Here is a 27,273-nt window from a genome sequence, read left to right on the forward strand (position 1 = left end):
GAGGAGAGGGCAAAAAAGACGGAGCAACGGAGCAGGACCAGACCTGGATGGGACCTGCAGGCCATGCTGGACCAAGCTAGGGCCCTGGTGGCGCTAAAGGGACGAAACTGGGTGGATCAACAGATCAATGATGTGGCACAGGGAAAAGGAAAGAGGCCGCAGCACACATCGCCAGCATGACCTACCCAGAAGATGACGTCGGTCAAGGGGCTTGCAGCCAAAACATAGGCCCCAAAGAAGGCGGCGGACGGGGGGCAGGTCGGCCAGAACGGGCCCCCAAAGAAGGCAGCAGAAAAGGGGCATGCAGCCAGAATGGCAGCCCCAAACAAGGCAACAGAGAAGGGGCAGGCAGCCAGAACGGCGACCCTGGCAAAGCACAGCGGGGGCAGGTTAAAAGGCACCCCACAGGCCAGAAGGGAGAAAGCTAGAGCCCCAGAGCTGGTGATCAGCTTGGAGTCAGAGGAAAGCAGCAATGAGGAGGGGTCTGTAGCTGGCAATGTGGCCCCTTGGGAGAGGGACGAGACAGACAACGAGACAGGTGCCAATGACAATGGTAAGCAAGGCGCATGCAACAGCATGCCAGAGCGCGGGACGGGCCAGAGAGCGGGCAGCAGCCCTTGGCAGAATGTAAATATGGGCACTCAGCTAGGGGTACACAACGTAGCAATGCAAGCTCCGTGGCTTACCCAACCCCCATGGCAGGAAGGTCTAGGGAGACCAGAATTCCAAGGGGGGCATGGAACAGGGAAGAGGAGGAGCAAACATCCAGATCGCCCTGGTGGCAATGGCCAGAGATAGGAGGCCCATTTATCAGGTACTTCCCATGGGGACCAAGGAGACAAGGGAGGCCACGAGCACCTAACACAGGGCAGGACAATGGGGGACCAACAGAGAGGGCAACAGGACAGGAGCCAGGGGCAGCAAGCCCTGCACCACAGGGCGGCTCGGCAGAGACCGGGGCAGCACCGCAAGGGAGCACAGGGGCCAGCGCTGGGAACAGCCTCAACCAAATGAAACCCACTGAGGGACAAGACAACAATGAGAAGCCGGCTAGCGAATATATATGACCCTCCACGAGTGACCCACCTACGACAACAAATATGTTAGGGCTGGCCAACCTCATCCCCCTCGCAGTTAAGGAGAGAATTTGGAGAAAAAAATTCATCGACATTTTCTCATTGCTAGAAGTGCGCCAGGCAGGGATAGACCTAAGGGCACAAGACAAAAAGGAATAGGACAGATGGGCCCCCGAAAACCTAAAGTGGAGAGGTCAATAGAGAACTGGCTGAAGGCTTTCAGGACACTGGCATGTGTCTTCATTGAAAATGTCCCCCAAATCACCGAAGCACTCTGGCTTTATGAGCAGAAAGTTCACGAGGCGCAGCAGCAGTACCAAGGCGAGGCATGGCTACACTATGACAAGGGCTTTCGGGAAAAAATGCAAGTCTGGCGAATAATGGAATGGGATTGCCAGGACATGGAAGGCTTCACAAAGCACATGGTGCCGGCAAGAGAAGGGGTTGGCACAAAAGAGAACACTTTTCATCAGTAAGGGAGTAAGGGCAAATTTGAAATCCAAGGGAAAGAGTTCAAAGGCAAAAACCAGGCAGGACACAAGTCGAATAAAGCCTGTTGGAAATTCAATGAAGATGAGTGTACATGGGGAGCGTCATGCAGATTTAACCCCTTCCATGCTCATGACGAGCTCAGCTCGTCATGGCATATACCTCTCATGTGCTCATGACGACCACACCCGTTTTCGTTGCTGTCCAGCACAGGAGGGGAAACTAGCAAGCAGCGATGTGGTTAAGCAAACTTGTGGGTCCTGCGGGGTAAACCACCCCGCCATCCGCTGCAGACGCAACTCAGGGCCAGAGGCCAACAAAGAAAAGACTGGTGCCAAGAAATAACGCACAGGCCCCGCCAAGCATGGACAAGGGGGACGGGGCGGAGGACAGACACTGCCTACCCCCATCAGGACAGGCAGACTACTACAGCTATCACAGGGGTACCGCAAAGCAAGCGGCAAACAGTTACTGGCAGAAGGTTTCATGCATAGTTTTCCAATACCTTACAAAGGGCCAATGGGAGCACGGGAGAGCCTGAAACTGAAGTTAGTGAGGGACAACCCAGAGGTGGCTAGGGAAAAAGTTAAAAAGGACGTGCAACTAGGGCGGGTGGCCGGGCCTTTCAATGCCCCCCGCTGAAAGACATGGTGGTCTCCCAGCTGTCGGTGGTTCCCAAAAAAGAGCCAGGCAAATCCGTCTGATTCATCACCTCTCCCAACCAGAAGGCAAATCAGTCAACGATTAGTTGAACCAAGGTGAGTGCACAGTAGCATACGCATCGGTGGATGATGCAGTAGGCTTAATTAGGCAGGAGGGGAAGGGTGCCCTGATGGAGAAGGTGGACATAGAATCATCTTTCAGGCTACTGCCAATTCACCCGGACAGCTGCCATCTGTTGGGTTTCAAGCTGGTCGGGCAGTATTACTATGGCAAATGCCTACCCATGCGGTGCTCAATATCATGTGCACACTTTGAGGCTTTCAGTGGCTTTCTGGAATGGGAACTGGGTGTGAGGGCCCCAAAAGGTGGGCAAGTGCACTATCTGGACGACTTCCTGTTCATTGGGAAAGCAGTTACACAAGAGTGCGACAACCTCCTAGACAAATTTGTGAAGATGGCGCAGGAGTTAGGCATCTCCCTGGTGCAGGACAAAACAGAAGGCCCAACTACAAAATTGTCTTTTCTGGAAATCGAGTTAGACTCGGTGGCCAGGACGTGCAGGCTACCAACAGTAAAGGTAGCCGACCTGCGTGAATGCAAATGCGACATCAAAAGAAAGCAACGTTAAAGGAAGTGCAGCCGCTTCTAGGGAAACAGAATTTTGCCACGAGGGTGATCCCCGCGGGACATACGTTGGCCAGGCAGCTAGCTTGGCTAACCAGGTGCATGATGCAAAAACACCACAGGGTCCGCATCACACAAGGGTTGAAGGAGGACCTGGCGCAGTGGGACCGTTTTTTGGCCGATTTCAATGGCACCCTGATATGCCGAGAGCCCTGGGTACATGCGCATGAGCTAGAGCTCTACACTGACTCAGCAGGGGATACGACTTTGGGCAATACTGGGACCCACCTGGACAGCAGGAGAATGGCCAGAGGTGTGGCAAAGCGCATGGCTGACAAAAAACATAGCACTGCTTGAGGTATTTCCTGTAGTGGGGGCATTCCACATCTTGGCCCAGCAACTAGCGAACAGGCAAATTACACTGTGGTCAGATAACCACGCAGTGGTGCAGGCCATTAACACAGGGTCGGCGAAATGCCCCGCAGTGGGTACTCTTTTGCGAAGACTAGTGGGCTGCCAGCTGCAGGGCAACATTGTGGTTAGGGCACAACACATTCCAGGAGCTGAAAACTTAGTGGCAGATGCCCTTTCTCGTATTTAGTTGGACAAATTCAGAGAACTCGCCCCAGCAGCGGACAGAAGGATGACCAGAATGCCAGAGGAAGCATGGGTATAAGTGGAGCAGGGTTGGAAACCCTGCTGAGCAATGCACTGGCCCGAGAACAAGAGACCATTACAATAAGTGCTGGGAAACATTGAGTGACATAACAGGGCTAGAAGGGAACCAATGGGCATCACAGGGAGAGATAATGAGGTTCATCGAGTGGGATTTCGGAGCAGGAAAGACAAAAACCTGGGCTCAGTCGCACCGAAATGCAGTAGCATAGTATTCAAAATTAGAAGATCAGGCAGATCACACCAGGGCTTTCAAATGCAGAATGGCAATGAAGAGATGGGGCTGCCTGCAACGGCCAAGCAAAGATAAGAGGCAGCCCATCCATGTCAAAATACTGACAGAAATGCTAGGGGCATTAACGGAGGTGTGCTCCTCACAGTACGAGGGAGCCCTATTCTGCGCAGCGTTCGCAATTAAATTGTTTGGTGCCTACAGGGTCAGCGAACTAGTAGCCCCATTGGTTAGCGAACCAGGCACTACCTGCATCCACAGGAAAGACGTGGAGATAAAGGAGGGCCATATGGACATACTGCTGAGGCGGTCAAAAACAGACCAATCGGGTAAGGGTAGAAGGACCAGAATGCATTGCTCGGTCGATGCAAACGTCTGCGCGGTGTGCTTATTGAGAACTCATGGGGGAGAGGGTGCGGTCCCATGGGCCGCTCTTCAGGCACAGGGACGGGTCATTCCTCAGCCGCTTTCAATTATTAGCGATAGTGAGAAAAACCCTAGACAAGATAGGTGTCCACGCGCGAGAACACGGGTCACACTCCTTCAGAATAGGGGCAGCCACGACAGCTGCAGTTTACTAAGCACGATTTTCACCCACCCCACCCAGGTCCAAGAGACTTGCGGAAGAAGGTGTGGATATTGGGACACTCCTACGTGATGCAGGCGGAAAAATGGGCGGCAGCCAGACACAAGTTCGGCGGAGTATGGCTGAGGGACGTCACCATAGAATGGTTGGGGCGCCCGGGGATAAAATGGGACCAGCTGTTACCTGCGGGGCAGGCAGCTTGGGAAAAAGGGGGCAAACAGGATGCGGTAGTAGTCCACCTGGGCAGGAATGACTTAGCAGCACTGGGAAGGCAAGCGCTGCTAGAAAGCATGCAGAGCAGTCTCACGGCACTGGCATGACTGATCCACCCGGAAGAACTGATATTTTCTGAAATCATAGCGCAGAGGGCCTGGCGCGGGGCGGTAGAGCTGGGGGCAGTGGAAAAGTCCAGAAGAAAGCTGAATGTTACCATGGCCAAAGTATGCAAGGCTCAGGGATGGGGGTTCGTGCGAGAAGGGTTCGTAAACTTGAGGTCACCAGGGTACCACCTGGAAGACGGGAGTACACCTCACCGGGGTAGAAATGGATATGTTCCTACTGAACATTGTAGGCATCCTGGAACAAATGGGTTTCAAGTAGGTCACGAAGGAAGGGCCATGGTAGTGGGGAGCTCCCTCCGATCGGGAAACAGTAGGGAGCATGTTGGAGCAAACACGAGGAATCTAGTAGAGAACAAAATTACTAGAAGATAGACAAAAGGCTCTCACAGTGTCCTTGGGATGCCTCACGGCAGGGGCACTGAGGGAGCCATGGGGTGGAGCGCCGCCAGAGAGAGAATAGAGGTGACACTCCCGCTGTACCCATGGGATGCCTTATGGCAGGGTTGCAGAGGGAGAAGTTGGCAAGGACCCAGCCTCAGAAAAATAGAGTATATACTCAAGTAAGGTCCTTGAGATGCCAAATGGCAGGGACCCCTGGGAGAAGGGAGGGCCCACAAAAGGGTACAGGGCGAGCGGGACGGCACTTGCAGCCCCGGCATGTCCAAGCGGACACCCTCCAAATCGGTAGCAAGTTGAAGCCTAGACCCGTGAATCAAAACCGAGAGAAAGGGGCCCCCTCCCTCCTCTCCCAGGAAATTGAGGAGGCTGGGTCCAGGATACAAAAATAAAGGAAAGTTAAACATGGACATTGAAGGACTATACTATGACCATGAATGTTGAATTTTGAAATGTGAAGATTTCATGTAATATAAAATGTTTGTTTTGAAAATAAAACAGACCTTTTCAGACACCAAAGAAGTGGCCAAATTGTGATTTAAAGGAAAGCGCACAGTTGGTGGTAACAAGCATGGGAGAACAGGGAGGGCGGACTCGCCGCCAGGAAGGGGTTTCAGTCTGACCCTGTGTATCTCCAGTCCCTTCCCCTTTTCACCTGCAGTTTGTGGGGATTGACACCCGATTATAAAACCGAGTCATATCTAGTCCAGAAACAACAGACCACCTGCAGTTGACAGGAGGGGTATCTTCCTCTGTGGATACCACCCAGGAACTCACAATGACAGCTGCTAATGGTTGGATTTATGTGTGGGAAGCCAGCCGGAATCGAGATCATGTGACCTCAGTTTCCCTAACTTGTACTGTGGGTCGATCAGGTGAAGCAAGTGAGGAAACAACGGTGGAAATCACTTTTTGAGAGATAACGCACTAGAAGGAGCGACATTATCAACTACATGAATGTAGAATACAGCGGTGCAGGTAGCTGGGCTCGCGCGTTTAAACTCCCATGGAAAAAACACCCAGCTGCTCTTGTCTTTATGAGCCCTGCACCCAGCTCTTGTCTTGACGAGCCCTGCACCCAGCTCTTGTCTTTATGAGCCCTGCTCACAATAGGCGGACTTTACTGAGTGACAGAAGGAATAGGGTAAACAGTATCATGAAATGCACGATTCACTGCCACTACCTTAAATGTGATCTTATTTTACTCAGATGCTGTTTTCGCATTTTATTTAATTGTGCAGAATTTCAAAAAATGTTAAAGAAATTTTGCAAAATCACATAAATGCAAATTTCACAAGTTTCACACACTCCTACAAAGTAACATTAACTCCCGACGTGTAGAGTACCCTTGGACATCCCCACACACATCTTGCACAGGGACCAGATTCACTTCCGATTTTCACGGACAGAAACGATGCATTCACAGAAAGCATAGTACTAATTAGTGCAAATGAACCACCGTTCCATAAGTAACAAGCATTTACAATGCAATGGTCTTGGCAATATTATACGTAGAGCTATTGGCATTGCTCATCATTTTTGTGTTTTTATTTTATCCCTAAATAAATGGCATTGTCATTTCTATTGGCAATAGCTGAATTGTTTGCATATGTGAGACCTATTGCATTAGCAGAGAGAGAGAGTGAGGTAGTGAGATAGAGAGAGAGAGAGGTATTGAAATTGAGAGAGAGTGAGGTAGTGAGAGAGAGAGAGTGAGGTAGATAGAGAGTGAGGTAGTGAGATAGAGAGAGTGAGGTAGTGAAAGAGTGAGGTAGTGAGGGAGAGGGATGTTGTGAGGTAGTGAGATATAAACAGAGAATTTTTTTAATCATAAATAAATGGTATTGTCATTTACATTGCCAATAGCTTAATCGTTAAATAAATGGCATTGTCATTTACAATGCCAATAGCTTAATCGCTCGCATATGCATGACCTATTGCATTTACACCCACACAGAGCCACACACACAAAGCCACCCACACACACATACAGAGCCACCCACACAGTCACCCACACAGAGTCATTCACATAGAGCCACCCTCACACAGACAGAGCCACCCACACCTAGAGCCACCTACCCCAAAAGCTATCCACACAGAGCCACACGCACACACACACACACACACACACAGACAGAGCCACGTGCACACACGCACAGACAGAGCCACGTGCACACACGCACAGACAGAGCCACGCACAGACAGAGCAGCCACGCACAGACAGAGCAGCCACGCACAGACAGAGCAGCCACGCACAGACAGAGCAGCCACGCACAGACAGAGCAGCCACGCACAACATAAATGCAGTGTGTATGTGTTAGCTGATTACTGCATAAGTGAGTTAAAGAATGTGTTGAGGGTTTCACTTAACTCATTCAGCTGTAGTGCTTTAGGGACGAATTCTACTTGGAAGAGGTTTGATACCGTTCTTTAGACCTCCAAAAGAAACATTTTGCTTCATTTGTGGGACCAATAAACACTATTGCTACCTACACAATATAGATTTTTCACAAAAACTACAAAGCTGGTGCTTTTTAGTTTGTCAGTAAATGTGCAGTTTAAGTTTTGACAGGCAGGAGTGTGCTTGTGCCCTCCGTCGTGCTGTGTGACTCTAAAAGGGGACGTAATTGGTACTCACGGTGGTTGTCGGGTGTTCTCCGGGACTATTTTCGCCAGCACGAAGGCCCCTACCTCCACGGTGTCGAGCAGCATGGTGGCGGCCCGCATCTGGTTGCTGGTCGTCAGGTCCCTCCACGCACCCACGGGCTGCAGCTGCAGGAGGTCGTTTACCAACTCTACCATGTCTTGCAGAGCACAGGAAACAGGATCTGGACAAAAGTCTGGTGTGCCCTCACAGCTCTCACAGCCCACGCAGCTCTCGCAGCCCACGCAGCTCTCGCAGCCCACGCAGCTCTCGCAGCCCACGCAACCCTCACAGCCCACGCAACCCTCACAGCCCACGCAACCCTCACAGCCCACGCAACCCTCACAGCCCACGCAGCCCTCACAGCCCTCACAGCCCACACAGCCCTCACAGCTCTCACAGCCCACACAGCTCTCACAGCCCACACAGCTCTCACAGCCCACACAGCTCTCACAGCCCACACAGCTCTCACAGCCCACACAGCTCTCACACCCAACACAAGCTAGAGGCGGGTTTCACTCGGTGCCGATGGAGGAGCATGAACGCATGCAATTGTGCAAACACCATTACTTTGAGCAAGCATTACAGCACACGCACACACCACAGACTCCGAGCATTACAGCCACACGCACACACCAATCAATCAATCAATCATAACACTTGTATAGCGCGCTACTCACCCAGAAGGGTCTCAAGGCGCTTGGGGGAAGGGGGCCGCTACTGCTCGAACAGCCAGGTCTTGAGTTGTCTCCTGAAGGCGAGGTGGTCCTGGGTCAGCCGAAGGTGGATGGGGAGGAAGTTCCATGTCTTGGCTGCCAGGAAGGAGAAGGATCTGCCTCTGGCGGTGGCTCTTCGGATGCGTGGAACGACGGCGAGCAAGTAAGAAAAGGGAGAACACACGACGAATGATGGGCATGGAAGAGGAAGAGTGAGAGACAGGAAAGTAGGGATCGTGCAGAGGGGGAGGCAGGGAGAGGCGAAGCGTGTCAGAGTATGAGACACCGAGGGGAGGGGGCAGCAGGTGAGAGGGCAGAGTGAGGGGGTGAGGGGGCGGAATGACACAGGAAAGGGAGCACAAAAAACACAGGGTCAAGGATCAGAAAGGGAGTTTCAGAAAGGAAGAGACGGGCCAACGCGATAAAATGGACGACATATTGTAGAAAGGGTCTGGTAGAGGGAGAAAGATGGTCCTGGTAGAGAGGAAGGAAGGAGAAGGAGAGATGAACAGACGCCGATCAGATGAGAGCAATAAAACGGACAGTGGGATTTTTTAGGCCAATAAAGGATCGAATGGAGGGGGTGGAAGAGACCAACGACTTCAAGAGGAGGAAAAAGTGTGAAAAAAGAGAGGGCTGAGGCAGGAAGAGGCGAGCAGAGGGCTAGCTTTCGGTGCACAGCTGATGCAGTGACACTCGGATTACAGCTATTATTACTACGTCACTTGGGGCTGGGGGGGGTAAATAATCCAGGACTACATTATGGCCCATAGCACTCTGGATACGAAACAGCAGGAAAGGTGGCTACAGCGAGGATGTGGGTGAAGGGAGATATTGAGCGGGAGGAGAAATGGGAACCAAGAAGGGTGGGTGCGTGGGTTAAGAATGGCGTGAAGGAGAGAACTAAACAAACGTGCACCAGGTGGAAAGTGAGAGAGAGAGAAAGAGCATTTAAGATGAGGAGGCAGAGACACTGTGGGGGAAAAGAAACGAGGCCGTAAGAAGGGGCTACTGAGTGAAATGCTGGAATAAAAGAGGAAACGTACCGGGCTAAGGGGTGCGAAGGAGAGACTAGCAAAGACAGAGCAGAGGGGTAGGAAGTGGCAGAAAGGGAGAGCAAGAAACCCTGACGTTTATAGGACTAGAAGCTCGGGCATAGAGGGGTCCAGTGAGGCTACCAAAGAGCAGAGACATGCCAACAAGAATGACATACACAGGCCGGCAGAGAGTGACTGACGGCGAGAGCACAAGCCGTGACCGGTGAAGTGAATGAAGGGTGCAGGGCGTCGGAGAACCTCGAGGAGAAGTTATCCAGAGAGGCAGGGGTAGATACCTATGTCAGACATCCACAGATAGGGGGCATGCAGACAGTAGTGAGAGGTCAGACTTCCACGACATTAGGGCACACAGGCCGTGGTGAAGGGTTAGACATCCACGGGAAGAAGGCAATACAAATAGGTAGCGTGTGACAACGTCCACACGAGGAAGACGAAGATGAGGGGTCAGACACCCACGGGGAGAGGGCATGTACAGAGTGGTGCGGGGTCAGACACCCACTGGGAGAGGACATGTACAGAGTGGTGCGGGGTCAGACACCCACGGGGAGAGGGCATGTACAGAGTGGTGCGGGGTCAGACGCCCACGGGGAGAGGGCATGTACAGAGTGGTGCGGGGTCAGACACCCACTGGGGGGGGACATGTACAGAGTGGTGCGGGGTCAGACACCCACGGGGAGAGGGCATGTACAGAGTGGTGCGGGGTCAGACGCCCACGGGGAGAGGGCATGTACAGAGTGGTGCGGGGTCAGACGCCCACGAGAGAGAGGGCGCAGACAGTGTTGACAGGGGTCACTCCCCATTGAGGCGTACAGGCAGTGGAAAGAATAACAGGGTGAGATATAGCAGCGACCCACCAATACAGACCTCGGTGCCCACTCGGAGGGGTGTTGGTGGGTAATGAAGGGTGCTGGAAAGAGAAACGCCCAGAGACCCTTGGGAGGTGGGTATGCCACGCAGTAATCAGCTGTGAGAGAAGGGCACATGGATGAGACATGGGAGGAGAGAGTATTCAAAGAGCGTGACATGGTCGGACATCCATGAGAATGCAGGAAAGAGTGGGAGGTTAAAGGGCGCACACACAGGAGTGAGGACGAGGAGGTCGACTCATTAACAAGGGTACATACACACTGAGTGTTATTTGGGGAGGAGCCCCCAGACAAAGAGGGTCATGCAGGAGGGACAGGGGTGAGGGGTCAGTTACCTTCTTCCCGGAGCCCTGCTGCTCTTGCAGCCGTACCTCAAGCAGAGCCGCTCTCCCCATCGAGGCTGCCACTCCTGGAGCCTGGGCGCGAGTCACGTCCTTCTTGGCCCCGGCTCCTCGCCAGCTCCGGTGCCCTACGATCCTCGGCCCAAGACTCCCCGCTCCTCAGTGTCCGTCCATCTAGACTTCCTGGAGCCCGGACGCGAGTCACGTCCTTCTTGGCCCTGGCTCCTCGCCAGCTCCGGTGCCCTACGATCCTCAGCCCAAGACTCCCCGCTCCTCAGTGTCCGTCCATCTAGACTTCAGCCAAAATCTCCTCTGCCAGCTCCCGGCTGCGCTGCTGCTCCTGCTGCCGTCAGCGCCCTCTGCTCTGCTGCCCCCTCTGTAGCGCCGGGTGCGCTGGGATCCTGGGCACGCAGCTCCGATCCGGTCCGCGGCCCCTCTCCCCTCTCTCCTGTCACAGTCCGGAGCCCCCGAGGCGTCCTCGTGCACTGCCGGGTGCACCTGTCGCGGCCCCCGAGCCCCTCTGTGCAGGGCCGAGGTCCCGGACCTGGGAGAGCGGCTCAGCCGTTCACACCCCCGAGCGGTGCCAAGCTGGAGGCAGGCAGTGGAAGCCCCCAAATCCGGGCGAGCGATGCACAGAGCAGGAGCCCCTCTGTGGAGCAGACGGGCCTACAGCCACCCCCGCCGACGAGGATGAGGAGGGGGTGGGAAGCGAGGCAAGCCAGCCAACCCCCTCTCAGCAGCGGTGGTGGAGGGAGAGGGAGCGAAGCAAGGGAGAGGGATATGGCAGGATGAGAGAGACGACTGGAGGTTAGGAAGCTAGAGAGCGAAAAGCGAGCGATGGAGGGTGGTAGGTGGGGTTAGAGATGGGAGCGTTTAAGAGTGAGTGTAGGAGAAAGTGAGAGATGCAAGGGGAGAGAGATGAGATTGGAGTGCAGGAACTTGGGGCAAGTGAAAGGAAAGAGGGATAAAGTGCAGATGGAAGGGAAACAAAGAGGCGTGAGAATTATTGAGAGGCGGAGAGATCAAGACGGAGGGCAAATGCAGAGGGAAGGACACGGAGATGAGCCTCCGGCGGGAAACAGACAGGGGGAAGAAGGCACGGAGGGAAACGGACAGCGAAAATACACGTAGAGCGGGAGGGGGCCAGGAAACAGACAGGGGGAAGAAGGCACAGACACGGGCTTACCTTCACTGCAAAGGATACAAAATGGCGGACAGACACTTCCGGATTTTTCGGATTCGGGGGCGTGGTTTTGCTGTTTTGAGTGACAGACAACGTCACTGTCTAAAGAACAGCAAAACTTACGCCCCCAAATCCGAAAAAGACGGGGCTAAATCGGAGTGATGCATCTCTCCTCCAATGGCTGGCCTCCATTTAGGAAGCCAGCCAATGAAGGAGAGACAGGGCAGGGAGGCGGGACACACAGCGCTACTGAGAGTCATTAAATCTCCCACCACAGACTGCGCAAGCGCAGCCTTTAGGTCCTCGACCTAAAAATATATAAAAACGTAAATGAAAAGATATTTAAAGCCTATGAGTCTGGATATTAGTGTGCTTGGAACAATTATTATGGCTGACATTTTGACATTCTAAAACGAATGTTGCTTGAGGTTTGAGCCTCCTGCTTTCACCAGAGTCGCGCTTGGTGAGGTGCAATGTAAATAATTTTTTGTCAGAATAAACCTTTCCTGAGATTACGCTAATTTAGCTATCAGAGCCCAGTGTTCGTTCTAATCTCAGTGCTTGTTTATGACACCGAACAGCGACCAGTCCCTGCGGCAGCTTTTCTCAGCTTATTTTCAATAGAGATGCACAGCTGCTCTAATGCTGTTCCTTGGTTGTCCTCTCATTTCATGTGTCTTCCTCTGCTCTGGATCCCCAGCCTCTGTTTGTGATTCCCTGGTGCTTGCCCCATGCGATCTGCAGCTCAGTCTTGAGAGAGCACAAATCTGAAAAATGTAGAAGTGCACCATATTTACAAGCACGTTGTATTAGTTTAGTATAGAATACATATATCAGTGTGAAAAACTAATGTAGAAGTTTGTAGAAATGCTGGAATGATGTTGGAATCTCATGTTATGTGGCTGTGTGCAAAAGAAATGTAATTCTGCAAACCATGGAAATGTGTAGGCCACATGGCATTTCACAAGAAATGAACGATGCTGCTACACTTTTAAGTAACTTGAATTCTAATGTCATTTTATTGCAAAGTATTATTAATCATAGAATTGAAATGTTTTAAATAGATGTGTTACATTATAGTAATGTGTGTTAGTTAGAATACTGTTTAAACAAAGAAAATTAAATGTGCATAGTGCAGAGGCCCGTTTCATGTAACTTTAGTAGGCCTGAATAGATAAAGTCGCTTCTTTGATCTGCATGTGCTCGTTAGGGAAAAGTCGTGTTAGGCACAAACTGTAAAGCCTGTTCAAATGGTTTACGACTTCAAGATATGGCGGAGGCCGGAATTTGGGGCCCACAGAGAAAGTGTCTTTTGCAGGTGCGAGGGGGTTTTATCAGGAAAGTGATAAATAGACTTTTGTTCAAGAGAGCCAGGCACAGGCCTGTAGGAGTCTTCAGGAATTTCTAGGGGGTACCGTCTTGCCGGAGAGAAGCCTGGGAAGCAAGGTCAACTTTAACGAAGGGTCCCGAGGAGTACCAGCATGGAAGTTGCCGCCAGAACCAACACCACGTGAGAGGCGTCTCCAGGGGCGTTCCTATTAGAAAAGTGATTTTGTATTAGGGACAGCATCCCGGGGTGGAGTTAGAGCAGATGGTCTGAGGAACCTAAGAGAGCGGATGGGTAGGCAGATAGGGAACTGCAAGACTTCGACTTTGAGACAAAGACTAAGGGAAGTGTGTGATCTTCTGTGGAAGTCACCACGGCTGACACCTTTTTAGGTAAAGATCTTGTTAAGTAGGGATGTCACTTAGTCTAGTGTAGGGACAGACTAACCTGTATTTTCCTTTCTGTAAATGACTCTCAAGTTGCAACTCGTAGTTATTCTCGCAACTTTAATGACCTTTGAGCTGATCTTGGTAATTCTATTCTGTCGATTACGAGCATTTAGGGATTTTATGTTTATCTTGACACCTGTATATCTTTTGAACCTCATTTTGAGGTGTTTGTATCTCCAGATAGCTTTGGTTTTATAATAAACTTTTAAACCTTTTCCAGTGGTAAGTGGTTCTTTAGAGTGGCGTAAGTTCTTTCTTGATTAACCTAGTAGTGGATTGCCTTTTACTCAATGACAGGTACCAACGATTTAGTCGACCTGAATTGGGATCTGGATTAACGACAATAGGCCAGAAATCCCGCGTTAGCAGTTGGTAGCAGAGTGAGGATGGTTACCTTCTTGAGGAAGGTGATCTAGACTAGGTTAGTTTACCCCAAGGTCCCCAGAGATCGAGAGGTGGCCTGCCGAAGAAGGTGCTGACGGAGAGAGAAAAGCAGCAGTATCGGACGAGAGTGAGTATAACAAGGGTCATGCGTGGACAGATTGCGGTGTTTTGTGTTGTATTTGTATTGTAATGTCATGAGGAGTTGAATGCCTGTAGTGTGATTGTGAGAAGGTTGTGAGCGCGTGCAACCTGGTAAAATCTTAAGTTCGGGGTAGAGCTTAAGTGGTTCGGGTGTATCGAACATCCAGAGTAATTGTCGACCAGAGTAAGGAGGTCATGAGGTACCATTGACCGCCGCAGGACCGAGATAGGGGGAGTGTAAGAGTGAGTGTGTGAGTAACGGACGCTGGTCGAAAGTTACTGTGTGTAAGTAACCTATCAGAGAAGGCGATTGTCTGGACGTAAACGGAAAGACATTTCGTCAGTTAAGGTGACAATTACAGATAGACTGTGGGCGTACAGTCAAGAAAAGTGATCGCTTGGACGGAAGTAATCATTTTTCAGAGTATGAATGGGACGCATGCATGACCGCGGAGACGAGCTGAGTAAGGAGGGGAACTGCTGCGAAGGGGGACGAGTGACGTCAGCGAGAGCCGCGCTGAGATAGGCCGGTTAGTGAGAACCCGTGCCATGATAGGGCGGTTGGTGTGACGTCAGTGAAAAGCCGCGTTGTGATAGGGCAGTTAGCGAGAACCGTGCTGAGATTGGTGGATTGTCATTAGGAAGTAAACAAACGCGGAGAAAATAGAAATTCTGTAGGTTTTGAACATGAAGTGTTTTAAATGTTTGAGAGGGATTTTTAAGAGAAAAAGAAGGGACTCTTATTACGGGGAAGAGGCACCGCCATAGGGTACACCAGCTTACTATATGGCAACAAATGTTGGCTTGCATACTATACTATGGATTAGTGAATGGAGCAAGATTTCAGAAGGGAATGAGGAACTGACGTTTCCTAAGTATGGAACGTTTAGGTTAGAGGCGTTACATCGGCTGAAGGCAATTATGTCCTCATTGAATCCTTCGCCTAGACCAACACAGTTTGAGGCCCTTAATGCGTGGCTTAGGGCGGCACACGACAGAAATCTGAACAGGCGCCAAGAAAGGTTGAAGCGATCAGTAAGGGCAGTGCGAGATGCCCAATGGGATGCGGACGCCAAGAGATGGAGGGTACAGGCTATTGAGGTAGATAAGTTGTACCCAGTGAGAGAGGTGTCAGGAGAAAAGAGGCTCATGGAAGAGGATGAGGAGAGCGAGTCGGAGGACAACTTGATAAACAGATTGCTAATAGATAGACCGCCCCCGAACGTTGGGGAGACAGAAAGTAAGGAACTCCCAAGGGAAGGTGGTGCTGCCATAGAGGGGTATAGACCACTCCCTATATCGGAGTGGACACCTACCAAAGGTGAGGAGACACCTCAACATAGTACAGTACAGAGTGTAGTCGGAAGGTTTGTGGTACAGAAGACGCCAACCACTGAGAAGGTTGAGTCTTACGGGTTGCCAGACGCTCTACAAGTACCCGTTACCATAGGTCCTATAGTATCGATTTACATCCCTGAGAGAGACAGAGAGGAAGAACAGATATGGTTAGACAGAGAGAGAGTTGAAATGGAAAGGAGAAATAACATGACAAATGCCTGGAGGCAATTGCCAGGACCAGTGACGTGGAGCACCCCATTTGATTCAGCAGTGGGTCCCGCAGCAGAAAAGGGGGGTCAGAGAGGACCGATGGACCTGAGGGGACCACGGCCGAAATCCTATAAGGAGCTGAGAGCTGACTTGAGAGAATGGGATGGGTCCACAGAAGCACCAGCCCACAGGTTAAGAACAGGGGCTGAGTGGGGAAGTCGAGGCAACGGAACATTGTCTCACTGCGGGGCTAGCGCAAGCAGCCAGGAGTGGGATGGTAACAGCCCGGAGAGTAGAGGAGTTATACGTCATATTGACGGTGGAAATGGGCAGGTGAGAAGTGAGAGAAGTACAGAATGTGGAGAGACGTCCCGTCTCATTACAAGTGAGGGAGACCAAAGGACACAAGAATACAGGGATAGGTTTAGATGTACTCACCATGCACCTAATGATAATGTACAGCACTGGAGTCATGGGAGCATGGGGAACAGTGAAGGATCTTGCCATGGGTCGAGGGATCAGAGACCACCGGCAAATGATGAGGAAAGGGGGAATAACGGAACGTCTTACCATGCATCTAGGGAAACCATGCAGGATGGGACTTGTGGGATTATGAGAAATGGGAAAGTGTTTCACCATACACCCAGAGAGGATGGAACTGCATGGGACCTGGAGAGATGGGAACATGGGAGGACTCCCCATAACTCGCCTGAGCCTAGACGTAGGACTCGGAGCTGGGATGGGAGAGATGTGAATGGACCCCCTAGAGCCAGCATACTGAAAGCTGCAGTAAAGGCCAAAAGACTTGACGTCACTAGTTTAAAAAATGATCTGGACGAGATAATAGATGGGACGTTAGCCTTAGAAAGGATTGACTTGTACGAACAAGATGAGTTACTGTTTATAGCAAAGGATATTACCCGAAAGGCAAGAGCAATTCATGAGAAACTGTCTGAACTGGCAGAGAAGTATATGGTGGACTTGTCCAGAACAAAGACATTACAGAGTAACCATAGGTTGCAGTATTCAGACCAAGACTTAGATGAGAAGAGAACTACAGGATTAAAAACACACATAAGGGAGCTGATAACAGGAATAAGAGCGTGGAGAGATCTGGACAAATGGGAAGAGAGGTGGTCCAAAAGGGGTACTGTCAGGAGGAGCACGAGTGTGATGTCTCCGGAAGGAAGGGTAATGCAGATGGAGGCATTTCCTTTGAGAGAAATATCGAATGGGAACTATGTACATGTGCCCTGGAGTAGAGGAGATTTGGCTGCATTTACCAACTCATTTCCGAAGTTAAGGGACAATCCTGTTGAGTGGTACAAGCAGGTAGAAAGGTTTGTGAAAATCTCAAAGGTATTGTGGATTGATTTGAACACCTTGTTTGACATTGTGGTGCCAGGAGATTTGTGGACAGCATGCAAGACTAGTGTCGAGTGGCCAACGGTAGAACCAGAAAGGAATGCTGCTACAAATGGACCGTCTGAAATTGTAATGTTGAAATATGAAAGAGTAATAACTTGGCTGAAGGATAAGGTCCCACCACAAGACATAGATCGGGTAAAAATAGACCGAACAAGACAGGAACCCAAGGAGACAGTTCATGAGTTTTATGAGAGATTGCTGAAAACATTCAAACAATACAGTGGACTCGATGTAATGGACCCCAAGTATATAGGACAGTTTGTGTCAAAGTTTGTTTTGGGGTTGAGACCTGATATTTGTTTGATGATTCAGCAACATTTAATTTGTTGGCAAAACAGACCATTAGATGAGATTTTGAGGTATGCAAGGTACTGTAGTGACGAAATAGATTCCAAAGCAAAGAAGCTAAAAGAGAAGCTTATGGTGGTGCAGATGCAGTCAGCTGGAAAGAGCGGACAGCAGCAGCAGGGGACGGGGACAATGGAACGGAAATCGAGCAATCAGAATAAGGACAGTGAGGAAAATGTGCGACCTAGAATTGACATTGCTACGTTGAAGAAAACGACAAAGTGCCACCAGTGTCATCAGGTGGGACATTGGAGACGCGAGTGTCCCTATAACCCTGAAAACGGGGAACTAGAGGTAGAGGAGGAGGTTCCAGAGGTTCCAGTTCAAGGGGTGACAGTGCCAAGAATTAAGGTGGCCAAAGGGGGGACTTCGGCTCCACGAGCTCAGTTTCCGCAGTCACCAAAGATTTCGACAGGGGGAAAGGTCTTTAGACAAATGCCTCTTTTCATAGATGAGGAAAAATGTTACTACATTGATCCCTTGACGGGACAACGTGTAAGCAAAGAAGAGGACTGTACCCTCGGGCAGTTCTGGAAGTGGACCAAAGAGGACCATTTGTTGAGGCTGAAGTGGCAGGGTGTCCCACAACATTCTTGGTGGATACCGTAGCTACTCGATCAACTTTGAGATCAGCAGTGGTTCCGGATCTACCAATGTCGGGGGAAACAATTCAGGTGGTAGGAGTCGCAAACAAGAGAATGACTAGCCCTTTGACGGAACCAGTGTCAGTGAAAATCGGAAACTACATGAATGAACATCAGTTTGTGGTGTGTGATTCTAGTCCTGTGTGTCTGTTAGGAAGGGACTTATTGTGCAAGCTGAACTGTACCATATACTGCACACCTCAGGGAGTAGAGGTAGAGACGACAGATGATGACGCTACCTTCAAAATTGTAAATTCAAGAACATGCATAGAACTGTATCCTACTCTGTCTGTGGAGGACCTTCCTTGGGACTTACGCGAGGCAGTATCATCAGAAGTATGGGATTTTACAGGAGAAGAGATAGGGTTGGTAAAAGGGGTAGAGCCAGTGAAGATCATAGTGAAACCAAATGTCGATTATCCCAGAACGCCACAATATAAGCTGTCACAAGAGACGATTGCAGGAATAAAACCTGTGATCGACTCTATGATTAAACAGGGAATACTGAAAGAAATCGTGGGAAGTCCATGCAACTCCCCGATTATGGGTTTGCAGAAACCTAGTGGGAAATTTAGAATAGTACAGGACCTACGAAAAATTAATAACATTGTTGTTTCATGTTGTCCAGTGGTACCGAATCCATCTGTGATAATGTTTCAGATACCATTCCAAGCTGAGTGGTTCACAGTGATAGATCTTTGTCAGGCCTTCTTTTCAATCCCATTAGATGAAGAGAGCCAGTATCTCTTCGCCTTTAAAATGGAGAATCGCGTTTTAACATGGTGTCGAATCCCCCAAGGATTTACAGATAGCCCATCAATTTTCAATCAGCTGTTGAAGAAAAACATTGAAAGTCTGGTACTGCCCCAGAACTCGGTTCTGGTCCAGTACATAGACGACCTACTTGTTGCGTCAGGAACAGAAGAAGCTTGCAAGGAAGACACCATCGCCTTGCTCAACCATTTAGCTGAAAATGGACACAAGGTATCCCCGAGCAAATTGCAGTACTGTCTGACAGAAGTACAGTACTTGGGTCACCGGATAGAAAAAGGAAAGCGCAAGGTGTCACCAGATAGAATAGAGGCAATCATGAAGATGAACTCACCTAACCTACAACACAGAGAGAAGTCAGGATGTTTCTAGGAATGGTTGGTTATTGCCGACAGTGGATAGCTAACTTTTCACTGAAAGCAAAACCCTTACAGAAACTGACGCACAAGGAGGTGAGTGATCCGGTAACATGGGACAATGAGTGCTTGATGGCGTTCCTACAGCTGAGAGATGACTTATGTCGTGCTCCGGCTCTGGGGATACCGTATTATGAGAAGCCATTTTCCCTCTATTGCTGCGAAAGGGAGGGCTGTGCTTTGTCAGTTTTAGTGCAAGTCCATGGAAATGCCCGTAGACCAGTTGCATACTTTTTGGCTACCTTAGATCCAGTAGCCGCAGCGTTGCCCGGATGTCTCAAATCCGTTGCTGCAACAGGTGTCAGCATTGAGCGTTGTGAAAGCATTGTGATGGGACACCAGTTAGTGGTGTATGTACCTCATTCTGTGGAACTGTTAATGACCAGGACCAAGACCCAGCACTTGACTAACAGTAGGCTCACGCGCTATGAGCAAGTTATTCTTGCTGCAGGGAACGTGACCCTTAAGAGGTGCTCTGTCTTGAATCCTGCTACACTGATGCCACTTCCTAACGACATAGAAAGCGAAGACTGTGAAGATCACGATTGCCTTGATGTGACTGAACTATGCACGAAGCCCAGACCAGATATTGTGGATGAGCCACTGATTGATCCCGATGAAATTTTCTTTGTTGATGGTTCATGTTTAAGAGACGATACTGGTCGGTTGAGAGCAGCTTATGCTGTTTGCACCATTACTGGAGTTGTGGAAGCCGCTTGCTTGGAAGGAGTACACTCCGCTCAGGTAGCCGAAATCATTGCATTAACACGTGCCTGTACAGCAGGTAGTAAAATTAGAGTCTCCATATATACTGATAGCCAATATGGTTTCGGTGTAGTTCATGATTTCGGGCAATTGTGGTCTCAGAGGGGTTACATGACCTCCTCTGGTTCGCCAATCAGAAACGGGGAATTTGTTTGACTGCTGTTAGAAGCATTACAGGGTTCTGCCGCAATTGCGGTTGTGAAATGTGTAGCTCATACGAAAAATACAGATTTTGTGTCACAGGGAAATAGATATGCAGACGAAGTTGCCCGCTATTGTGCGGAGCATGGTTATTCTTTCACGGAGGTGGAAGTAGGTGGGGCTCAGGAAAGGACAGAACTAAGCATGATGTTAGAAACTGTTGATACTTGGGAAGATTTGAAACAAATGCAAGACAATGCACCTGAATCTGAGAAGCAGGCATGGGAAACAGCAGGTTGTGTGAGAAGCGAAATGGACTTTTGGGTTTCAGCAGATGGAAGGGCAGTGTTACCCGAGGAGTTAGCGAGTCCAATGGCACGACAGATACATGGTCCAGTGCATTTGGGAAGAGATGCCATGCTGAGGGTGTTCAGGCAGACTTGGTATTGCCCAAAATTTAGGATTGCAGCAGAAGCAGTGTGTAAGCGATGCGTTACTTGTCAGCAGTTGAATATAGGGAAAAGAACACCAGTTACACTGAGTCACATTGGGAGGTCTGGGGGGCCCTTCAACAGAATGCAATTGGATTTTATTGAAATGCCAAAAGTCAACCGCCTTAGGTATGTTCTGGTGGTAGTATGCATATTTTCCAGATGGGTTGAAGCATACCCTACACGCAGGTGCGATACACTCACAGTAGCAAAGTTGTTGCTTAGAGAGTTGATACCGCGCTTCGGGGTGCCTGCCTCTCTGGAATCGGACAGAGGAACACATTTTAACAGCGAAGTTGTGAAGATGCTTTGCTCTGCATTGAACATTGATCAGAAATTGCATTGTAGCTATCGACCAGAGGCTTCAGGTATCGTGGAGCAGATAAATGGGACGCTGAAATGTCGAATTGCTAAAGTATGTTCATCAACTTCCTTAAGTTGGCCTGATGCTCTTCCTTTGGTCCTTATGAGCATGCGTAGCACACCCGACAGGAGGACAGGTCTCTCTCCACACGAGGTGCTGATGGGGAGGGCAACGAGACTTCCGACTGTCCCAACAACCGCATTGTTGAACATTACAGATGACCTGATCCTGGATTATTGCAAGGGGTTGTCTGACGCCATTCATTCTGTGTCTCTTCAGGTACAGGCCGCAGAAGTTCCATCTTCAAGAGATCAATGCCACGACCTGTGTCCAGGTGACTGGATTGTGGTGAAGAAGCACGTCCGGAAGAACTGCTTAGACGTGCGCTGGAAAGGACCTTACCAGATCATCTTAACGACGAACACTGCCGTGAAGTGCGGAGGGCTGCCAAATTGGATCCACGCTTCCCATACTCGAAGAGTTCCAGCACCTCTTGAAGTAACAGCTCCTCTCACAGACGAAAATCCAGTTGTGGAGGAAGAATCACAAGAGGGGATCAGTCAAGCTGTGGGGGTGTCTGAAGAAGTTGGGAGTGTCACAGATCCAGAAGAAGAAGAAAGACAGAACGGCAGTGAAACTGAAGTTGCCACTGAAGGAGAAAGCTGCTGTGAAAACAACTCAGACACAGAACAAGTTCAGAGTGATCAAGAACCGAGTGAACGGACAAGAAATAGGAGAACAAGGCGTGGAGCAGCTACCTGGCCTGAAAGAAAAAGGAGGCCAAGCTTGAAGCCAGCCCGAGAGGAAACTCTTGCTCCTATATCCGAAGACTCAGATCCAGAAGAAAGTGCACAAGGACAAGAACAGGAAGGTCCGAGAAGATCAAGGAGGGTGCGGGTGCCTTGCAGAAGATACGCTACTCCTGAGTGGACCTACCTCGCTGCAGATGTCCGAAGCACGCAGAACTGGGAGGGTGAGGAATGTGACCCTGACCAGAACTGACCCAATTATAACCGTGGAAGTAGAGTGGCTGATACCAGGAGTGGAGGTCGAAGGGCTACTGACACTCAACATCGTCTATCCTCCTCTTCTGAGCGGAATAAGAGAATTGATCCTAAACACAGTTGAATTTCCGTGTTGCTGTTCAAGGTGTCCAATACTTGAGGGAATCCTTCTTCGTTTGGAAATATTCGAGCAAGTGGTGGGAGTTGTTGGAACACGCATAATTTCGGATTGCTAAAGACTTTGCAAAGAACTTTGTAAATACAGATTGAGAGATAACCTAGCGTCAAGAAGAAGAAGAAGAAATTAGGGATTTCCATTTTAGAGGATGGAGAAGGACTAAGGTTGTCTATTGCTACAGAACTTAGAGACTGTTTTTGCGGAGGGGTTTTTCAGCTTCCAGGTGTGGTTCGAAAGATTGGAGAAGCAAAGAAAAGAGACTTTGTACTGTGAAAGAAAACAGAGCTACACTGTCTTGAGACCATGGAGGCTGGCAACCCGAACCGCAGGGCAAAATGCATAATAGGCACACTTTTAGTGGTAGTGATTTCTCTTATAGTTTTAGTGGTTACTGTATCGTATGTAGTGGGACATGAAAATGATGTGAAAGCAGAAAAGGAAGCAAAAAGTGTATCAACACAGAAGCCTCCCACGGCTGGCAAACAGGGGGAAAACATAGCGAAAGAGAAAGCTTTGTTAGATGCTGAGATTAAGAGATTACATGCAGACGAATCACAGGGGAATTTTAAATCAAATGCTTATGCCAAATTGCTTTATGAATATATTGATGTCATGGAGGCGAAGAACTGTTATGTCTGCATGCAGTTGCCAGCCTCTGTAGATGAAGGCATCAGGTATCATCATCTTCCATTGACCTATGGAATCTCATGTAGTTTGTTGCTGAGCATATTTTATGAACGTGAGGGGTTTGAGTATTACTTCTCGAACTTTGACTCGATATTGCCAGAGGTGCCAAATTATAAGCACCTCAATAAATGGGATTATTACAAGAGTGAAGACAGGTTACAGAAATGTTTCCTTCCATGGAGAACATTAGATACTTCACATGCCCGAAGAAATAATTTGACTTGTAAAGTGTCCGAAATTGAGAAAAGATTTATAGGGCAGGTTGATGATCGATATAGAAGACAAAAGGTCCTAAAAGCTTCAGGACAATGGAAAACAGATTGGACTCAGGAAGAAAGGGAACATCAAAGGAAGGGTAGCAATGGCCCAATAGCTTTAGACCGAGAGAAAAGGGGAAAGCTGTGTATACACAGAAGTCAAACATATTATGAGAATGTGTTTGTGGGAGAAGTCAGTTGTGAACATGCTTTCCAATTGGAGTATTACTCCAAAGATTTCCTAAAGGAAATGCAGGTGATCCCGAATGTGTATTTTGTTTGTGGAAGAAATGCATACGTGAAACTGCCAGATAATTGGTATGGATCATGTTATTTAGCAATTGTCTTTCCCAAAATATACCATGCTGAGGACTTAGAAACCAAAAAGAGGGGGAAACAAACTAGAAGAAGAAGGGATGTAAGCGCTGAGGAGGTAGTTGGAGATGTATTTGGTGCTATGTTTCCTATTTTGGGGATAGCACTAAATGATGTTAAGATAAGAAGATTGGCAACAGTTGTAGATAGACTATCCGCCAGTACTGCTAGATCTTTAATGCTGGTGGAGGGAGAGATGCAATCGATAAGGGTAATGGTTCTTCAGAACCGACTTGCTCTAGACGTTCTGTTGGCCAAGGAGGGAGGAGTCTGTAAGGCTTTGAAGGTCCAGGAATGTTGCACTTACATTCCAGACAATTCAAAACCTCTAGAAAGTACATTCGAAACATTACTGAAATACACCATGAGATAGAGGATTTGACAAAGGTGACAGTATGGGAAAAAGTAGGTCAAGGAATAAGTAAAGTTGGAGGTTGGTTTGCCAACCTGGGAAAGAATATCATTTGGTACATATTGAAACCTATCATCATAATAGTGATTTGTGTAATCGCTTTGTGGGGGTTGGTGAAACTGTACAAATGGTATAGAGCAAACAGGTTGCAGAGATCCATGCGAGAGCAGGGGAGGAGATTAGCTACGATGCAGGAGAATCAGTACCGGAGTCTGAGGGCTCTAGAGGAGATGAAAAGAGGGAATATTGCAACGACTTCAGTTTGATACTCTATATCTTAGAGAGGGAGTTGTGATGATGATGACTACTGGAAGTCATCAAAGGGGGGATTGAGAGAGCACAAATCTGAAATGTAGAAGTGCACCATATTTACAAGCACGTTGTATTAGTTTAGTATAGAATACATATATCAGTGTGAAAAACTAATGTAGAAGTTTGTAGAAATGCTGGAATGATGTTGGAATCTCATGTTATGTGGCTGTGTGCAAAAGAAATGTAATTCTGCAAACCATGGAAATGTGTAGGCCACATGGCATTTCACAAGAAATGAAAGATGCTGCTACACTTTTAAGTAACTTGAATTCTAATGTCATTTTATTGCAAAGTATTATTAATCATAGAATTGAAATGTTTTAAATAGATGTGTTACATTATAGTAATGTGTGTTAGTTAGAATACTGTTTAAACAAAGAAAATTAAATGTGCATAGTGCAGAGGCCCGTTTCATGTAACTTTAGTAGGCCTGAATAGATAAAGTCGCTTCTTTGATCTGCATGTGCTCGTTAGGGAAAAGTCGTGTTAGGCACAAACTGTAAAGCCTGTTCAAATGGTTTACGACTTCAAGATATGGCGGAGGCCGGAATTTGGGGCCCACAGAGAAAGTGTCTTTTGCAGGTGCGAGGGGGTTTTATCAGGAAAGTAATAAATAGACTTTTGTTCAAGAGAGCCAGGCACAGGCCTGTAGGAGTCTTCAGGAATTTCTAGGGGGTACCGTCTTGCCGGAGAGAAGCCTGGGAAGCAAGGTCAACTTTAACGAAGGGTCCCGAGGAGTACCAGCATGGAAGTTGCCGCCAGAACCAACACCACGTGAGAGGCGTCTCCAGGGGCGTTCCTATTGGAAAAGTGATTTTGTATTAGGGACAGCATCCCGGGGTGGAGTTAGAGCAGATGGTCTGAGGAACCTAAGAGAGCGGATGGGTAGGCAGATAGGGAACTGCAAGACTTCGACTTTGAGACAAAGACTAAGGGAAGTGTGTGATCTTCTGTGGAAGTCACCACGGCTGACACCTTTTTAGGTAAAGATCTTGTTAAGTAGGGATGTCACTTAGTCTAGTGTAGGGACAGACTAACCTGTATTTTCCTTTCTGTAAATGACTCTCAAGTTGCAACTCGTAGCTATTCTCGCAACTTTAATGACCTTTGAGCTGATCTTGGTAATTCTATTCTGTCGATTACGAGCATTTAGGGATTTTATGTTTATCTTGACACCTGTATATCTTTTGAACCTCATTTTGAGGTGTTTGTATCTCCAGATAGCTTTGGTTTTATAATAAACTTTTAAACCTTTTCCAGTGGTAAGTGGTTCTTTAGAGTGGCGTAAGTTCTTTCTTGATTAACCTAGTAGTGGATTGCCTTTTACTCAATGACAGGTACCAACGATTTAGTCGACCTGAATTGGGATCTGGATTAACGACAATAGGCCAGAAATCCCGCGTTAGCAGTCTCACCTTCATAAACAACGAAGTCCCATCCCCATGTGCGGTTCTCAAGGAGTAACTCAAGGATACCAATGTTCCACAATGCTTAACATGTGCAGAACATTTTGGCTGTGTTGTCCAATAAAAAGCTGGGTGCTTATGTAAGAGCAAACATTTATCTATTCCAACCATCTTAAACCATCTGTCCAATGTCCATCAACCCAACCGCCCATCAACCATTGGGCCATTCAACCATCCAGCCATCCAGCCACCCACCATTCCATACACTCACTAACCCCCCCCCCCATTGGCGAAATCAATCCTAGGTTGCTTGTGTTCTGGTTCAGGGAGGACCTGGCCTGGCAGTTCAGGCTGGACTGCTCCTACTGTAGCAGGGGCAAGGCTGATTTGCACTTAGCTGGGTCCAACCTGAAGTGGCATGGTGTGCAGAATAACAATGGATTGGATGCAGTCCGAATGATTATGAGAGTCTGAGATTAATTCAAGCGTTCCATCCATTACTGTTTAGGTCAAGCCTAGTGCAGCGAGCATGCGCTGCTCTATGGGAGGCTTCTTGTGAGCACGCCAAACTTCCCCAAAACTTTTCCGTGTGTGTTTGGCAACTCCCACACATTGCATTGGCCTTTGGGTATGGCTTTCAATAATGAAGCACGCAAATGGCCAAAGGCTGGTGTATGTACCACCTTTTCTGTAAATGTTAACTGCCAAAGCGTTTTGGTGTCGGGAGCGAGCAGCGGCCGCGCTTGTTTTCTGTTTCTGTGGACTTTCTCGTACATTGTTAATATTAATACAGGAATACAGAAGTGAACATCTCTGTTCTCGGATTTTGGTTATTCAGCGCTGGAGGGCACTGTTATAACAAAGTGACTCTCCTTTTTCTTTAGGCTACTTTGATGCGCACACTTTGGCAATGGACTATCGCAGTTTGGGATTCAGAGAGTGGGTGGCGGAAGTGGCGCAGTATCTCAGCATCATTGAGGGGCTGGATACCTCTGACCCTCTGAGTGTGCGCCTGGTCTCCCACCTGAACAACTATTCCTCGCAGCGGGAAGCAGCTAGCAGTGCGCACACTGGCATTGGACACATCCCCTGGGGTGGCATTGGTTTGGGACATCACCCTGATCTCACCCACCCGCTGATGCTGACACAGAACAGCCACAACACCAGCACAATAGCCCCCTCCATAGAAGCACATCACCAAAGTAGTCTGGGGGCCGCCTCCTCACACCCGGACACCCCTTCTCTAAGAGTGCCTCCTAATAGCAGCCTGGCGTCTGTGCCCCTGGTCATTGCCTCTTTAAAACTCTCAGGCCCTCTGTTATCTTCCATGATGTCCTTAACGGCGTTCCCTTTTTCATTTGGGTCTTTCCACTTGCTATTCCCAAATGTACTGAGCCCGTCTGCACCAGCACAGGCATCAAACATTGGCAAGCCCTACAGACCATGGGGAACAGATATTGGGGCTTTCTGAGAACTTATGTAGCGGTTTATGTCTGAGAGGTATTATAAAATCCAGCTGTGCTGTGTTTCCTACT

General features: G+C 48.9%; 1 protein-coding gene across 1 annotated transcript; it reads left to right on the top strand.

Annotated features, from left to right (window-relative positions):
* Positions 1-312: 312 nt before the first annotated feature.
* LOC144824026 (hairy/enhancer-of-split related with YRPW motif protein 1-like) lies at positions 313-27,209 on the top strand. The gene is made up of 2 exons (XM_078683061.1): positions 313-553; positions 26,623-27,209. Exons 1-2 carry the CDS (start codon positions 313-315, stop codon positions 27,207-27,209), a joined length of 828 nt encoding a protein of 275 aa, XP_078539187.1.
* The last annotated feature ends 64 nt before the right edge of the window (positions 27,210-27,273 follow it).

Source organism: Lissotriton helveticus, chromosome 3_1 (assembly GCF_964261635.1).
Source record: "Lissotriton helveticus chromosome 3_1, aLisHel1.1, whole genome shotgun sequence".
Classification (NCBI taxonomy): Eukaryota; Metazoa; Chordata; class Amphibia; order Caudata; family Salamandridae; genus Lissotriton; species Lissotriton helveticus.

Excerpts from the sequence above, each read along its gene's own strand:
- LOC144824026 (XM_078683061.1), top strand. The coding sequence starts at position 313 with ATGGCAGCCCCAAACAAGGCAACAGAGAAGGGGCAGGCAGCCAGAACG. Across the intron at positions 554-26,622 it reads GACAGGTGCCAATGACAATG|GCTACTTTGATGCGCACACT; the intron begins GTAAGCAAGGCG and ends CTTTTTCTTTAG.